Source organism: Canis lupus, chromosome 1 (genome assembly GCF_003254725.2).
Source record: "Canis lupus dingo isolate Sandy chromosome 1, ASM325472v2, whole genome shotgun sequence".
NCBI classification, from domain to species: Eukaryota; Metazoa; Chordata; class Mammalia; order Carnivora; family Canidae; genus Canis; species Canis lupus.
This window is the reverse complement of record NC_064243.1, coordinates 21,107,542-21,125,522: the sequence shown is the minus strand read 5'-3', so window position 1 is coordinate 21,125,522 and position 17,981 is coordinate 21,107,542. Positions and strand designations below refer to the sequence as shown.

Below are 17,981 nucleotides of genomic sequence, written 5' to 3'. Positions count from 1 at the left end.
TTAGCTTTATCAAGTATGTTTCTGCATATGAAAAAATTAGAAGTACTCTGGGCAAAATACTAAAGGGTTCTGAGACGAGAGTCCTTTGCTTTTATCCTTTCTTCCTTTATTGATTCATTAAACAAGCACATCACCATCATTCCTGCCTCGATAAATACAACAGCCTCCGAAACTGGCACCCAACTTCCACTTCTGCACCTCTACAAGATATTCTCCGCACAGCAGCCAAAGCGATCCTATTGCTCCTTACACGGAGTCTGAAAACAGCATCCCATACCACTCCTTGTTCTGGCTTGACAAGCCTTGTGATTAGGTTTGTCTACAGCCTTGACCTCACCTAGACCCCTCTCCCACTCACTAAACTCCAGCCACTGTGGCCTTCACTGCCCTTACAGGCAAAATGTATCCTGCCATAGTGATCTTGCACTGGCTAGCTATTCCCTTTACGTGGCGTGCTTTTTCCCTGTGGTTTTTGTATAGCTCACTCTGTCATTCATATGTCAGCCAAAAAAATCACCCTCTTGGAGAGACTGATTGCTCAACCTAAACAGCCACCCAATCAGTCTCAATCACCCTTACTTAATTCACTGTACCACATTTAATATTTATACTGTGTATTAGTTTGTCATGCCACTAGAATTAAAGTTCCATAAGCACAGAAACTTCCTTTACTACATTCCCAGGGTCTGCAATAACACCTGAGCATAGAATATGCTAAAAAATTTCTGTGGGATAAATGGATGCATAAAATGTCTACTACACATAAAATCTTGTTATGCAGACCCTACCCTTCAAAAGTCTCATTTTCTGCTTTAAACTTACAGGTGCTACATAGATGGAAAGTAGAATTCAATGCAGTCTACAATATCCATCTCGAAACTATTAGGTAAAGAATAGAGCCATCTTTATTATCTGTCTTGAGATTATCAACATAAGAGAAGCAGTCCCAAGACTTACTCCATTTATTACTATTCAACGAATACTTCTAGGTATCTGACCAGGGTCTTCCTCTGAGTCACAAAGACCGCCCACAGCCAGGACCAAATATTTTAACTGTGTACTCTGTTCTAACTATTATCAAAATTAATACCACTGCACATCACATTCCTATCTCAGTAGTAACCAAATAGTTAAGTTCCTCCAATCCTACATTATCACCCATCACTCATCCCCGTAATATTCTTTACATCCACTCATCTACCCCATTGTTCAGTGGCTTTCAAACTTTTTTGACCCATCCCATCCCCAATCCTTACACTATAACTCCTGATGACTGACCAAACTTTCCTACATCCTCAATATTTTCTCTATATATTCTCTGTAGCTCCGGCACTTAGTGACTTGGCCATCCCTTGAAGATACTATCTCCCCTCAAAAGGTTCTCTCAAATGAAGCTTTTTCTCTTTTCTCTTTCCATCCCTCCCTTCCACTTCCCCTTTCTCCTTATCACTCTCAACTACATATCTAAAAGCCAAGAGATGGTAGTTTTCTCCTTTCTCCCATTTTTCTCAAATAATTTCTCCATTTTTGATCCTTCAAAAACACCAGTTCTTTGAAACTCATGTCTGGCTGTACTCATGTTTTCCTCTCCTCCCTTCCTCCTTCATTCACTAGACTTTAGTTTCCCTTAGTCTTCCTTTCCATCCCAACTCCTGTCCTCATTCTGGGAGACCTCAATGTTCATATGGATAACTCACCCAACATCCTGAGTCCTTTCACCTAATCGTCTGCCCACCTTCACTCACCTAATATTATAGCCACAGGCTTGTCAACACTAGTAACTACGTCATCTCCAGTATCTCAATCAAGCATCCAGCTCTCCAATTCCTACTTCCTATCCTTGCAGCTCACTTTCTCAGAACTACCCTCTGCACTTCTTTCACCCCAGCTGATATCTCCTATTCATTGTCCTATTTTCTCACTCTGCCTTAACCCCTTTCACATTCCTCCCTATCCAGTACAGGTTCTACGTCCATCATTATAATGCAAATGTGCTTAACTTTCTTGACCTCTGTGGTTTCTTCATTTGAGCTACAGACCCCATTCTTCTTAAATTTTTCAAAGTCGTCTAACTTGGGAGACTGTCTAAATCAGCATCTCTTTCACCTACCATGCAGTGATTCTCTTCTCTATCCAAAAAAAATTTATTGAATGACTTGTCCACGCTAATTTTATCTCTCACTTTCAACCCCATCCAATCTGGCTTCTGTTACCAATGTAAACCAAGGTTATTAATTAGTTTCGTGTTGCCAAATTCATGGAAGTTTCTCAGTCGTCCTCCACTCAACCCTTCAGCGGCATCAATACAACTAACCAGTCTTCTTTTTGAAGCAGTCTCCTCTCCCTTGTCTTTCCTACCTTACTGGCTGTTCCTTATCAATCCACTTTGCTGATTCTTTCTACTCTAACCTAGTTCTAATTATTGAAGATTTTCAGAGCTTGGTTCTGGATCCTATTGCCTGGGTAATCTCCTTCGGTCCCATTACTTAGACTACTACCTATGTGATGACTTTCCAGTTGAGATCTCTCAATTAGCACACTAACTGCATACAATACATATCCATTTGGATGTTTAATAAGCAATTCAACCTCTTGCTTATTCAAAACTTATTTTATCCATCCATATAAACTCTCCTAAGGTTGACCTCAGTGAACGGTAACCCCATCTACCCACTCATCTAAAAACTAAGGTCTTGGGACACCTGGGTGGCTCAAGTGGTTGAGCATCTGCCTTTCAGCTTAGGGCATGATCCCAGGGTCTTAGGATTGAATCCCACATCAGGCTCCCCATGCCTCTGCCTATGTCTCTTTCTGCCTGTCTCTCATGAATATTTTTTTTTTAATTTAAAAAAATAAAATAAAAACTAAGGTCTCACATTTAAGTCTTCTCTTTTCTGTCATCTTCCCCCACCCAATCAATAGCAAATCATGTAAATTCTACATTCAAAACAGATCAAGAAACTGCCCACCTCTCTCCACCACATGTCCAGACCATCACCATTTATTAGCACACCACTATAGGTACTTGCTGCTCACTTCCACTTTTGTCCGTTTCATTTCAAATTAACAGAAAGTAGACTCAACAGTGGCCCACACTTAAGGGAGATGCCAACAATCCTTTATAAGGACTCCAAGGCCTAGAAATACTAGTTTATCACCTGTGATCTGCTCACTCTCCCTCTCCACCCTAATTATATCCACTAGAGAGATACAAGAAGACACTCCATTCAACAAGTACTTAATACACTGATAAAGAGGACACCAGCAAGCACCCTTGGAAAATATCTTACTTTCTCTATAAGCCAAGAACGTTGGTAGAAGGAATGAGATCACTATTTTCAGTGTGGAAAGAGTCTAGGAAGAATCCAAAGGGCAGTTTGGATAGAGCACATAGTGTGCGCTATCAGGAGCTTGTAATCAGAATTGATCCTACCACAGAGTTCATTAGTACTGGTTAGTACAAGCTCCCAAGGACAGAAATAAGTCAGCCCACTAAGATACTATCTTCAATAACTGAAAAATCCCTAATTTGTTCAACAAAGGCCTAATTTGAGCTACAGCAAGTAAGTGGATCCCTCATATCTTGCCAAGGCCTTGCTTCCTCTCCTGCTTCTAAACTGTGGTTATTAGCTTTCTCAGCTACATTTTCCTTTGAGAATTTGATAAAGATAATAGACTCTCGGGATCTCTGGGTGGCGCAGCGGTTTAGCGCCTGCCTTTGGCCCAGGGTGCGATCCTGGAGACCCGGGATCGAATCCCACGTCGGGCTCCCTGCATGGAGCCTGCTTCTCCCTCTGCCTGTGTCTCTGCCTCTCTCTCTCTCTCTATCATAAATAAAAATTTAAAAAAAAAAGATAATAGACTCTCTCCTCAGAAAAAAAAGCATAACAGAAACTACTGCACTCAGTTCAAAGGTTCCTGGAGGCCTTCTGAAGAATGTACTCTCAGGCTGGACACCGGGCTGACTTCTCTATTGGTTCTCTATTGGCCTCTTTCATCCATTAAAGGAAAAAATAATAATGATAATGTTCTTTAGTAATGCATTCTCTTCTAAATACTGTCCTTTCTCCTCCCTCTCTCATTTAAGCTCTGTAAGACTAGTCTAACCATTTTTATGGGGAGAGAGGTAAAAATGCACATATATGTACATGTTGTAAATGCACAGAAACTTTGGAAGGACATAGAAAAAAAAAAAAGATTAACAATAATTTCCTCTCGGGAAGAGGACCTTAACAGAGAGGCTGGAGAGGGAGGGAGGCTTTTTTATTGAATATACTTTGACCCTGTGTACAAATTACCTAATCAAATAGTAACAAATCAAAATTTTAAAACTTTTAAACAAGCAGGCTACATTTTGCTTCTAATTTCTCATTTCCCAGAAACTTTTCAGCATTCTAAATAAGACTTCTGGTTCCTCAAAATTGGTTATGAAAGGTCACCAGATGCCTTCTAATTTGGAAATCCAATAGATACTACAAAGTCTTTAGCCTCCTTGATCTTGCCATGTCACTTAACAAAGGTTTTCTTTCTTAGGTTTTTAGTACACTACATTTTCTTGATTCTCCTATTACCTTTCTAGAAGAAGTTCCTTCTTACTCCCCACAAGACTAATTTACTTCATTCATTCACTACCAACAATGTGACAAGATACTTTTCTCCTATTTGCCCCTTTGTTAGGCAATCCTAACAGTTATGACAAACCACAATGAAAGGACTTCTCAAAGCATGACCTGGGAGTTCCTGGGGGAGCAAGAGATCCTTTCAGAACTCCAAGAAACAAAAATATTTTAACTCGGTCTTCTTCACTTCATCCCCAAACTTGTTCTTCCTTCCCTAGCCTTTATTGACCTTCACCTCAAGTGACTCAAGCCAGAACTGCGGGAGCCATGAACACTTCTGCCTCTCTAAAATCATCAGCACTTATCTACTAATTTCTCAGTTGAATCTCACACCTTTCCATAACTCCTGCTATAGCATTAGTTGCCATCACTGCTTTTCTAGACTACAGCAGCCCAACCACTATCCCTAATTCTAGTTTCATCTTCTCCCAAATCCATTCTTCATACTGCACCCATTCTATATCTAATAGCCAACCTGATTCCTACCACCAAAACCACCACCACCTATTCACTTAAGTTCTCAAACTGCAGAAATTGCCCCCAAGACATACTAGCTCTCTACAGGAATTTTTATCACTTTGTTGAGGATAATTAAAATGATCACATTTTAGATCATTTGGTTACATACCTAGGTCACAGACACATAGAATCCAAGGCTGTGTTTTTAAAATCACAATAGCATACCATACCATAAACCAAAGTAATTCATGAGAAATGAATAATGGCAGACTTTTACAATTGATTCAAGACAATAGGATGCTCTTTATCTCCAAATGTATCCAATCTGTGTGAATAGAGAAATGTGATGAAAGAACTTAGTCTTTCCAAGGTATTAGTAGCACTGACAAGCCAACCTAAAAAGTAACTTATCCCATGCCATATTCCTATTGTGAGCATTTTATAAAATATATACATTACATTAATGTTAGGGAACTTAGATATTATGAGTTTTGTAGCTTTAATTTATGTTTAGCATTGTTAAGGACTAGGACAAGGAATTCAGGTTAATGTTTACAGATCTGAAACACTGAAACAATAGGAATTGCTGGCAACAAAAACAAACTAGCAGAGTTCCTAAAACATAGTTTGAACTCAGAATCACTATACTCTTTTTTATCCAATCCTAGTCTTTCCAATTACATTTTTTAAAGAAACTTACCTTTTTAAGAAATTAGCTTCATTTTTAAAATGTTGAGGATCATATCTTTGAAACCTTGGAACATCTCCCCTCTTTAAAAGATCAAAGCCTGCATGAATGCCTAAATATTTAGCTCTCGGGGCACCGGGGTGGCTCAGTGGTTGAGCGTCTGCCTTTGCTTCAGATCATGATCCGTAGGTCCCGGGATCGAGTCCCACATCAGGCTCCCCGGAGGGAGCCTGCTTCTCCCTCTGCCTGTGTCTCTGCCTCTCTCTTTGTGCCTCTCATGAATCCATCAATTAAAAAAAAAAAAAAATTTAGCTCTCAAAGCAAAGGTTTTGTCTTATTTACATATTGAGAGGCATAGCTCTCAATGCTGCCCAATACGGTAGCCACTAGAAATATGGGGCTATTTAAACTTTAATTAAATAAAATTAAAAATCAAGTGATTCAGTCTCACTAGCCACATTCCAATTACTCACCAGCCAGCCACAGGTAGCTGCTGGCTAAAACATTTCTATCACTACGTAACTAATAACTTCTCCCTTTGAGTAAGCTTTAAGAAAGTTGCTCATTACTTCAAACTTGATGACTTCCAAATCTTTGTCTAGTCTTTTTCCATTAACCTAATGGAATATCTTCAGTAACCTACTTGAAAATACTTTATCAGTTAGAAAGATGGAGGTAGCAACTAGAAATAATTATGGTAGTAGCAAATCAGTAAGGTACAATATAATCAAGAATGGATCAGATTTTCAGGGTAAGGTTAAGACTGAGACAAGCAGGAATAGGTACTGTAAACAGCAAATATTAATCAAAAGACAAGGCCCACTCCACTGTATCTGCTCATTCTAAAATAATTACCACTTTGCAAAGATCTTCAAAAGATATTTTCTCAACCATACCTGAAATATTACATACCCAGTAAACTCACTTTTGATATAGAACATGTATTAAGGTCTCATTATAATCAGTCATTATAAACTACAATTTAACCTGTTTCAAAGTTTATTTTTGTTAATTACATTTCAAATTCCTTCAAGGGTTTTTAAAAACCTCAAAAACAACACAATCAATAATGCACTTCAGCCAAGTTTATAACTATACAGCAAAACTAGCTAACATTCCTTTTACTAATGGAGTGTTCCCCATACTACATTTTTTAAAAAGATAGAATACATAATTAGCCACGAATACACGTTCTGCTTTATAGAGATATTAAATGTTGACATTACTCCAAGAGAGCTTATTTTTAAACCTGCAAAATTCCATTTTTGTGATTGGTTCATTAAAATAAAATCAACTGCAAATATAAGACTAGGGCCCCTCCCCCCAAAAAAAATTCAGATAAACTTCAGAAAACAATGACAATGAAAGGCACTTTCAAAATAACGTGTGGAATATTAATTTATTCAATAAATATTTATGGCCACTATAAAATTCTGGAATGAGGTGGATATTAACGCAAATAAATATGAAGCAAACATTTACTAAGTACCTACCGTGTGCTAGGTTTTACACTACCTATACAGAAAAAAACAAAACAAAACAAAACAAAACAGACACAGTCCTTGCCCTCGTGGAGCTCACAGTCTAGTTGCAGCAGACAAACAGTAACAGGTACAAGGGCAAAGCACTAGGGAGGCATTATGGAAGGAGGGACTGGTTCTGCCTGGAGAACGCAGGGGCAGGCTTCCCAGAGGTGGAGACAATGGAGCTGGGCCTTGGATGAGGAGCTCACCAGGTGGAGGGGAAGGGGGGAAGCGCATTCCAAGCAGAGGAAACAGCACATGAGCAAGCAGAATCTTGAAAGCACATGCCATGGTGCAGGACGACGGGCGGTCCAGCGCAGCTAGAGCATAAAGGTGCACACGAACTAAAGAGACGAATTAGTTTTTGGTTTTTAGTGAATCATAACTATCAGGAATATATCTTCATATTATACTTAGTGTAGTTTAACTCTGACACTGACAACAATAAGGCAGTTTTGAAAGCATTCCATTCATTTCATAAATATTTGAGCCTTTTGGATAGGTACCCAGCGTTGTGGTTAGTTTTTTAAAAGGCACTTTTAGGAAACTAAATCTTAATTTTCTTCTGTATATTTAAGCAAAATGAACCCAGAATAAAGGTTTTCTTAAACTGAATCACAGAGCTATACACACTACAAGTCCTCACTTTCAGTATCTGAGCTCCCTTCTAGCACCACTATCTTTTACCCTTAACACCTTCATAGCTATTGACCTAAAGTAACCCCACTGTTAAGCAACAGAGAAAGCAATTTCAGCCTTCTCTTCCCATTCTGCCTATAAACAAGCTATTTGACACTGTCCCTGTGACAAATCGATGCATGGTAACCAATGCAACAGATGAAAAAACAATGTACTCTGACCCCCATACAAATTTTTGGAAATTAAATGATTAAACCATTAAGCTGAATTCTGAATAAAGAGAGATACGAAGCAGAGACCCATATCCTTCAGGAAAAGTAAAAAGATACAGAGGAAGAGATCTTGGGTCAAAAAATGTCCATGTACAGTGGCCACCAAGCAACACTGTTCACCAAGGAAGCCTGGTGCTTAGGAAGGTACAGGGGGGAAAGGAAAGGAACTCACATGGGTCAAATACTTTATTAGATGTTTTCATATAAATTCCTATTTACTCCTTGCAATAATGCAAAGGGAAAGAGTTCATTACCTTAGTTTTACAAATGAGAGATCTGAGACCATCGAGGCTAAAAGAGTTACCCATGACTGCCTGAGCCAGTCAGTAAGTGGTAGAGCCAGTATATCAAATCATGCCTGCCTGGTTCCAAAGCCCATCCCATCCTACACACTGCCTCTGGGTTCCTAAAATGAACACAGTACTCCCAAGTGGCATGCAAGGTTGTATCAAGGTTATATATGCCCTGGAAAGGAAAGCCCTTACTTTTCCCTCCACTATTTTCACAGTCAGTGTGAAATGACAGGGGTGGCAATACACATATATCTCTGAAATTTAGAGGAAGAAAAATTGTGGCAAAATGGTTATATGAGATTAGTTGCCCTCATGGATGTGGGAGAAGCTTTCTTAGTAAAGATATTGGGTGCTCTAATACAATTAAATTAGCATAATAATTCAAATGCTACTTGTTTAAATTCCTATACAATAAACCATTAACTAAGTAGCTCAATTAAAGGAATGATAGAAAAATCTCCAATCACAGTTATTAGAACATTATTGCTAAGTCATATCCTCATCATCAAAAATAATAAAAACTGCCCTTTCTCAAATCCTAATCCTGAAAATTGATAGGCAAGCATAAACTATGTGGTAAGGATATTTGCCACATTAAAATTTTGCCTCTTTTTGGGCAACGGGAGCTATTTTAAGAAAAAAAAAAAAAAAAAATGAGACAAGTAACATCACACAGAAATCTTTTGTAAACAGTCCCAGTGGGCCAAAAATGTGGTGTTGGCCTAGACAGATCCTGAAATACTATTTTCAACTGTGCACAATTTACTTATGCAAAGTACTGCCAACTACCAGAAAATTAATCAGATTTTTAAATCCAAATGCTTTGGGGGGGGAGGGGGGGAGGAGAAGAGACTGGGACATTCAGCCAGCCAAAATTCTAGTGACATAATTACAATGTAAAATGCTTTGTGGAGAGCTTCTGAAATAGCATCCATATGCTCTAAGTAAATTCACCAACCTTATTTTGATTGAGAGGATCATTCCGCAGTCTCTGTTTGTTCTTCTGTAATTTACTAGGCATCATCTTTCCAGTTCTGAAGTCAAAACTGCTGAGGTCAACAGTATTTCCCAGGTACCTTGCCAACTGAGGTTTGCTTCTGAACTTCTTACCACTTGGACTAGAAGAAAGAGAACATTCATTGTACAAAAGATAACAATGTTTCCTCTAGATCTCTACATAAACCTTTCTTCACATTTCTTTCTATCCCAATTGTTACACCACATTTTTACTTTTTTTTTTTTTGAAAGGTATGGTAAAGTTTTTTTTTTTTTATTTTTTTAAAGGTTTTATTTATTTATTCATGACAGACAGATGCAGAGGGAGAAGCAGGCTCCCTGCAGGGAGCCTAATGAGCGGGGACCCAGGGGTCGCGACCCAAGGCAAAGGCAGACACTCAACCACTAAGCCACCCAGGTGCCCCAAAAGATACGGTAAAGTTTTAAAGGAATGTCATAACTTCCCTGTAAAAAGAGATAATGTGTCACTGAATTATTACATTCCACTAGGTACCCCACTGGAGTACATAACAGATGTTACTGCAGATTATCCCCCCCTTCCCCGCCCTGTCACTCACTCAGCAGCCTGGGACAGAAACCCCATAAGAACTGCATGCACAGCACAATAGGCACACTACAAATGTCTTCAGTATTACAAACTTATTTCCAAATTGACTTTTGAAATGCTTGGGGGGAGGGAGATAAGTATTACATATACACAATGTCAGTAGTATTTAGAATTTCAGGAAAAACTCTCTGAAGTCAACAATCCTTATTAAACACACACACACACACACACACACACAAATACTTGGAATCCATGTATACTCTTCGGATTATCAATTTGAACTCTGAATATTTACAATAGAAGAAAATATTGAATTCCAACAATATTTAAATGGCTCCCTAATGAAACTACTTAAAGGAGAAAACTAAGGCAAACATTTGCAACTGTTTTTATACACTGCTGACATGAGTTTTATTAGCCAAACTCTGACCTTGGGAAAGCTTATCAAGAATTACTTACTTCTCATAAGAAATATTGTCAAAGCTGAAAAATTATAAAAGTGCCAGAATTATACAGAAAGCTAAACCGTTCCTTCCTAAAACTTTTTTTTTTTTGCTGTCTGGCATTGCTCTATAAGAAAATTCTTCTAGGGGATCCCTGGGTGGCGCAGCGGTTTGGCGCCTGCCTTTGGCGCAGGGCACGGTCCTGGATATCCAGGATCGAATCCCACGTCGGGCTCCCGGTGCATGGAGCCTGCTTCTCCCTCTGCCTGTGTCTCTGCCTCTCTCTCTCTCTCACTGTGTGCCTATCATAAGTAAATAAAAAAAATGAAAAAGAAAAAAAAAAAGAAAATTCTTCTAGGAAAAATGCCCCTGTCTTATCTAAGAAGTTTTCTGAGCCAAATGTGCTAAAATCAACTGTTAAAGGTCGGCACAGATATGTTACCAGAAGAAAACTCTAAGAATTCTAAAATAGTTCTCCAAAAAGCCAACGTGTCCCATTTAGAACTTAGCCTTGTACCAATCAACCACAATAAAAGAAAAATAACTGAAGACGACGACAACAGAGAATTTTAGCTGGGAAACCAGCAATAAAATACTGCCCTGGAAGAACAAAACTTCTCTCTGGGTCAAATCCAAAGCAACACACCACACTTTGTCACAAACTCTCTGGTATTCATTCCGCCACCACTGACTTTAAAACAAATGATGATCAAATCAGCATTTTTTCCACAATCACATAATGTAAGTATTCCTGAAACACAATTCAAGTTCTAAAATTCAACCTACAGATGGAAGTAACAACTGACAGTTCTCAAGCAGCCCACTAATAAGACATCTCATTAGTGCAGTAAAAGCTGAGCTTAAAAGTGAATTTAGTTTCGACATACTAGTGTTCCAGAAGATGAAAAACTAAGGTAGCAACTTCTACCAAAAAGATAAGCACCATTATTTTTAAGGATATAGCTTAGAGACAACTAGAAAGTAATTTTTAAAAAAAATCAATTGGGACGCCTGGGTAGCTCAGCGGTTAAGCGTCTGCCTTTGGCTCAGGGCGTGATCCTGGAGGCCCAGGATGGAGTCCCACCATCAGGCTCCCTGCATGGAGCCTGCTTCTCTCTCTGCCTCTGTCTCTCTTTCTCTCTCTCTCTGTGTCTCATGAATAAATGTTTTAAAATCTTTAAAAAGAAAAAAAAAAAGAAATCTACTGATTAATTTTGCAAATGAGCCCTACAATGAGTCATTCCTAATGGAACAGTTGGAATGCCATTTCCAAACTGCTGTTGAAAGCATACTATAGAGCCTCACTACGACATTCCTCCATAGACCAAAACTCATTAGAGATCGGTTGTAGACACTACTCCCCAAATTAAGGAAATCCAAATACTTAAGAACCCAGTTAAAAGGCCATACTCATGAAATGTGATTGCCCAATTTATGATCTAAATTAGTACTGTAAGGAATCCCTGGGTGGCTCAGAGGTTTAGTGCCTGCCTTTGGCCCAAGGCGCGATCCTGGAGTCCCGAGATCAAGTCCCGCGTCGGGCTCCCTACATGGAGCCTGCTTCTCCCCCTCTGCCTGTGTCTCTGCCTCTCTATCATGAATGAATAAAATTTTTTAAATAAATAAATAAATAAATTAGTACTGTAATATGGCTGAAATTGTTCCTATATTTACCGATTTAAAAAAAATCAAATGGAAACTGAGAAAGGCCTTGAGACACTCTACTAATAAACTTAATCAGTAATGAAGTAAGAGAGGTGGAAATCAAGTTTAACTATTAACATATCTCAAAAAAAGGTGGATTATCAACTGGTAACCAATCAGTCATTCATACCAAATCACTGTGCCCTGTCATAAAGATGGAATTCTACGAAGCATCTATATTGGATAGCTCCAAGTACTCCTCATACACACTGCTGCCTTTAGAACAGTGGTACAAGCCATTGCCTTCTCTGTAACTGCTGTAGCTTGTGCTTGATGCTTTAAGGAAAGTCTACCTGGCTGCCCCAGAAGATTTTAAACAAGGGCTCTTCCTCTGCACCAGATGAAGGCAAGTGCACAGAAAGGTAAGGCCAGCGGAATGGTTCATTAAGAACTCTGCCCATCAGATCTAAGATATCTGCGTGGCACCAAATGATTCTGGAAGTGGCAGATGAAATAATGCTAGATGAAGAAATGATGCGTGTCATTTAAGCTCTGGTCTTAACCCAGAGTGCCTAAGTTATCTGTCAGCCCGTAAGATGGCTGCGGTAGGTCCCAGTCTCACACACACCAGAACTTAACGTGACTAAGCTTTTATTCTAAAAGCAGCAAACTATAACTTAGGGAAATTACTTTCAAAAAAAAATTTCTACTAGAGTAGGGAAGGATATTAGTCATTTTCTGTTTTCTCTAACCAAAGTGATTACTTCTAATCCCAGTAATGAAATACTAATATTTCACTTTCAACCACAAAAAAAAATTCCCTACCAACTGCCCCCTCGATATGCCAGCCCTGAACCAACTTGTGATTTCACCTTTAACTTCTCCTACCCTCCAAATACCCTAAAGTCATGATTAAATGAAAACCAAAGACATGAGTTTTATTTTCATATACGAACATTTCATCATTTGAGCTACATGTCTTTGCCAGCTTTCACTCTGGTTGAACTGTCTAAAGCACTTCTTAAGCCTAACTCTTAGAGGTTTCTAACTATAGATTATCAAAAAGAAAGAAATTTTATTTGGCATCTGACTTTCAACTCTACGAAACTTTCATTGAGATACCAGAAACTACTTAGATTATGGTTACCTTAATTTAGTGACATTCACATTTTATCACTCTATAAACTCACCTATAATCATCATTACCTGAGCTACTCAACTGTAACATGCCCTGCTAGTCTCCACGTAAAAATTAATTCTTCTGAGAACCTATGGCTTGCCTGTGCACTCTGCAAACTGCACTCAGAAAACCCTCCTCTAACAGAGCAGAACCTATTTTTTCATGTTACCTGGGTAACATGGATCATCGTGACATTTAGTCAAATATTATGAGGAGACCAGAGTCTGAGCAAACACAAGTATATCTTCAAACCAGTTTCCAACAGGATGAACTGTGGGGGTGGCAACAGTCCGAGTGCAATAAGGTGAAGCTGGCCTATGAGGGACGAGGAGGAGTATGGACAGGAGACAGCAGCTATGTAGCCAAAGATCATATTCCCAAGGGCATCACTCTCTACTTTGTGAGGAACAATAAAAACCTCCACACTAAAATTTCTCTAAGCTACAGCACTGGAAAAGTTGTGAGAATAAAGAAACATCAACTTTCTATTGTTTTCTGCCTCTTTAAATGTTACCACTTACTTGTTAAAAAGTATTGGAAGAAAAAGATTTCTCAAGTGTCTCCGCAAGTTTTGGCGGAGACTAAGATCTGAAATTGAAATGATCTTTTTGTACTTCGGTATAAAAATATATCATCAGAAAAGTGCCATATCAATTAATTCAAATAATATTTGCCACTGCTTCGAAGCTGTGACCCATTCGCACAGAGAAATCTAATACAAATTAGCTCCTAATCCCTCTTTCTCGAATTCCTTTCCTCCCAACCCTCACATGCAGGCCTTTCCCAAAGTGACTCCTCTGCAGATTTTATCTTCTCCTGTCGTACTGATATCCTCCCATCTCCTGTCAGTTATTAAATCCAGTTCCTTCATATTCACCTCTGAATTCATCCTTTTGGGGCGCCAGGGTGGCTCAGTCAGTTAAGTGGCTGCCTTCGGCTCAGGTCATGATCCCAGCATCCTGGGATTGAGCCCTGGGTGGGGGGAGTCTGCTTCTTCCTCTGCCCCTCCCCCCTGCTCATGCTCTAATAAATAAAATCTTAAAAAAAAAAGAAAAAAAAAAAAAACCACCCTTCCTGTCCAATGCCATTGCCTAAATCAAGTCTTTATCAGCTTGAGTCTAAATCACTAGGACAGGCTAACTCTAATGGTGTCTGCATTCTCCACTATCCAAATTACTCTTCCTACAACACCACTCTGACCATACGGTTCCAGTTTACAAGCATTTAATGACTTTACCCCATTAGCAAAAGGGAGCCAAACATCTCAGCCCTGCATTTAAGATCCTTTTTCATCTAGCCTCCTCTGAACCCTTAAACCCTACTTTCCACTCCTCTTACCCAGTGACCTTTGCTCCAACTATACTGGCTTATTCACCCTGTTCTGAACAGGCTGGACGGTTCCCCTCTTGGGCCCTTTGCAAATCCTATCTTTTAACCTGATCTATAACGCAGGAGTCCAGCCCTAATCCCCAAGAGCCCCAAAACACCAATGCACATTGTATCTCCTCCATAAGCCTTCCCAACTGAAGTAGTGAAATGTCTCCTTCCTCTGAACCATAGAGCGATTGCTGCCAGTATCAGGTAAAGAATCATGAACTGCCCGCTGGCATCTCTTGGATTCTAGTTTTGAAATACTGAGCTTATAAAACTTCTACAAGTTTAAGTCTTCACAAACAGCGCACTGAAGTAATTATTTATGAATGAAACTATATGATGTCAGATTTGCTACAAAATAATGAAAGTTGAGTCAGGGATAGTGGACTGGGATATAGAAGAAATAAGATAAACAATTGTTAAACTGGGTTCTTAGTAATTTCTTATATGATTCTCTTTACATTTCTATATGTTTGAAAATTTCTATAAATAAAATGTTTAGAACATAAACACTGAAGTATACAAACAGGATATACTCCCTGAAAATTGGAAAGTAGATTTAAAAAAAAAGGGGGGGGGGAGTTTGGGCAGATTTGAGCATTAAAGAATTTCCTTAGCAGTTGGGGGAGGAGTAGAGAACTATTTTTAAAGTATCATTAAGGAGAAAAATTCACTATTTGGCTGCCGGTAAATTGTGACAGCATTCCACTTTCTCCCTTGACATAAATGTTTAAGGAATCATCAATGCAGTTTTTTTTTTTAAAGATTTTATTTATTTATTCATAGACACAGAGAGAGGGGCAGAGACACAGACAGAGGGAGAAGCAGGCTCCACGCAGGGAGCCCGATGTGGGACTCGATCCCGGGTCTCCAGGATCACACCCCAGGCTGCAGGTGGCGACAAACCGCTGCACCACCGGGGCTGCCCTGCAGTTTTTTAAATGGTATAAAAGACCTTAAGTATAATTCAAATTCTGTACCAATCATTCTTATGCCATTAACTATCATTTATGTAACAAAAATTACATGCAAACAGTGTATCACTGGTAGATTCTATTATCTCTATATCATAGTTTAAAAAATATAAGCCAACATGATCCACTAAAAAACAGAAAAGTGAATAAATGTAGAATTGTACCTAATCCCATCCTACTGCCTTAAGGCACTCACTTTTTGAGAAAGGAAAAAGGAAACACTGGTTATTTTGGTTGAATTGGTGACTGGATACTGTTAGGGAAATGTCAGAAATTAAATACACCTGGGAATTATTTCAAACTATAACGGGAAAAGGGGTTTAATACTGATGAAGTAAGTTTGGCCAGGAGTTGATAACTGTTAAAACTCATTGATGAGCACATGAGAGGCTCATTATATTTTTCTAACTACTTTTGCTCTTGCATTTGTTTGAATTCTTCCATGATAAAGAAAATAGGCAGTAAGTATACCCCCAAAACAGACGATGTTTTGAAAAAAGGGCCGGGGGCCTCTGGGAAAGGCCTTTTTTAAAGGGATGCATACAATACTGCGTACATGTTAAAAATAATTTTAATAAGGACACTTATCCTTGCTCTAATCTATGGATTCTTCCAGTATAAAAAGAACAAAGAAGAACATAAACACATATACACACAGGAGGAAGGCAATGTGTCCAAATCTTAACACTGATTCTCTTTAGGACTATAAGGCTGATTGTCACTGCTCTCTCTACACTCTTCCATATTTTCCCAGTTTTCCACACTGAGCATGGGTCATTTAATAATCAGGGGAAAAAATTAAATATTTCTAAAAACTCTGATGAACAGGTACAACAACCTAAGATCTACCATAATCACATCTCAAAATAAAACAACATACTGTGAATCTCCAGGTAATTAACAAGCACATACCTCTTTATGTTAAGTGAAGGGAAAGAAACTACCAACTTGTTGATCTACTGACCATCTATTACATGCCAAATGCTTTACATGTTTCATTTCGTCTCAAAAAACTCCATGAGGTAGATTTCTTACCTTTGATTTACATATGAGGAATCAGGGGCTTATTTATGGAAGCTTATAAATCTGTCCCAGTTAAAACAGTAAAGCAAGATTCAAGACTCAAGTTCCAATTCTCTGACTCAAAAGTCTCCATTCTTATTCTAAGCCAGTGCAACAACACAAGTGTAGTCTACTGACAGGTTACTGGTCTTCAAATAAGCAGAAGTGGAGAGAAAGCATTTAGAAACTGCTATGGTAATCTGACAGGTAAGCAAGCTTAGGACTGTAGGATCTAGCAGTAAAAAGCTGCAACATGTATTTTGTATGTCTACTTTTACATTATTTTTATCTTTCATTATAAACTTCCTACCAGATATTAAAACAATTTCATAGTTACAGCACAAAGAAATAATAAATCAGTTAAAAGTAAATAGAAATATATTATCCTCTCAGGATGATACAAAGGCAATTTTTGATGGTAGATGTTTAAAGCAACGGATAAAAGGATTTTTTTTTAATATGAAAAGGGACACCAAAAGCCCTACAGAGATCCCTCCAGGTCTAAAAATCTATATACAATATATACACACACACTAAACACACATAAGAATGTTTACTTCAGCTATCCAATATTTGCATACCTGGTATAGTGCAAGACAGACAGGCTGCTGGGCGGCACCACCACCAAAGAGATGGTCTTGGGTCTCTATTCACAGCCAGCAGTAACCAGAAGTTTTTTTGTATCACTTAGTAGAAAAATGTATGAATTACTAACTTCATTCAGCAAGCAACTCTTAAGAGCTTTCCGTATAGCAGGGACTGTGGGTGATACTAGAGATTTAAAAATGAATCAGACTCAGCCACTGACCTTGAGGAGGTTCAGAATCTGGTGGTCAGCAAGACGGTCAACCATTATAGCAAAGGTGGTAAAGGTCAACAGAATTATGCTTAGCTCAAAATGCCACAGCACTTGGCCCATTTCTGCTAGAGGCCCCCAGGAAAGTCCTTTTTAAAGAAATGCATACATCAACATATATATGTTAAAAATAATTTGAATTCAGACTTTCATCCTTGCTTTAACCGATGGATTCTTCCAGTACAAAAAGAACACCAAAATATACCTCAAAAATCTGTAATATGTTCTTCTTCCTCTCACTTGCAAATAGCTCATAATTATACCTGACAAATGTGAAATGCTGTTTTAAAATCTAATTTTTATATTTACTATTATTTATATTCATTTACAGCTCATGCAATCAAATTCCCAAACAAATGAGTTTGAATTTATATTGTAAGACAAGGCAAAA

General features: G+C 38.5%; 1 protein-coding gene across 1 annotated transcript in view; it reads right to left on the bottom strand.

Moving 5' to 3' along the window:
- The window catches only part of MBD2 (methyl-CpG binding domain protein 2), a 63,013-nt gene that overhangs the window by 37,892 nt on the left and 7,140 nt on the right, over positions 1-17,981 (bottom strand). Inside the window, exon 2 of the mRNA XM_025422241.3 lies at positions 9,452-9,611. Coding sequence (XP_025278026.1) covers positions 9,452-9,611 — 160 coding nt within the window. The remainder of the gene's footprint in view (positions 1-9,451; positions 9,612-17,981) is intronic.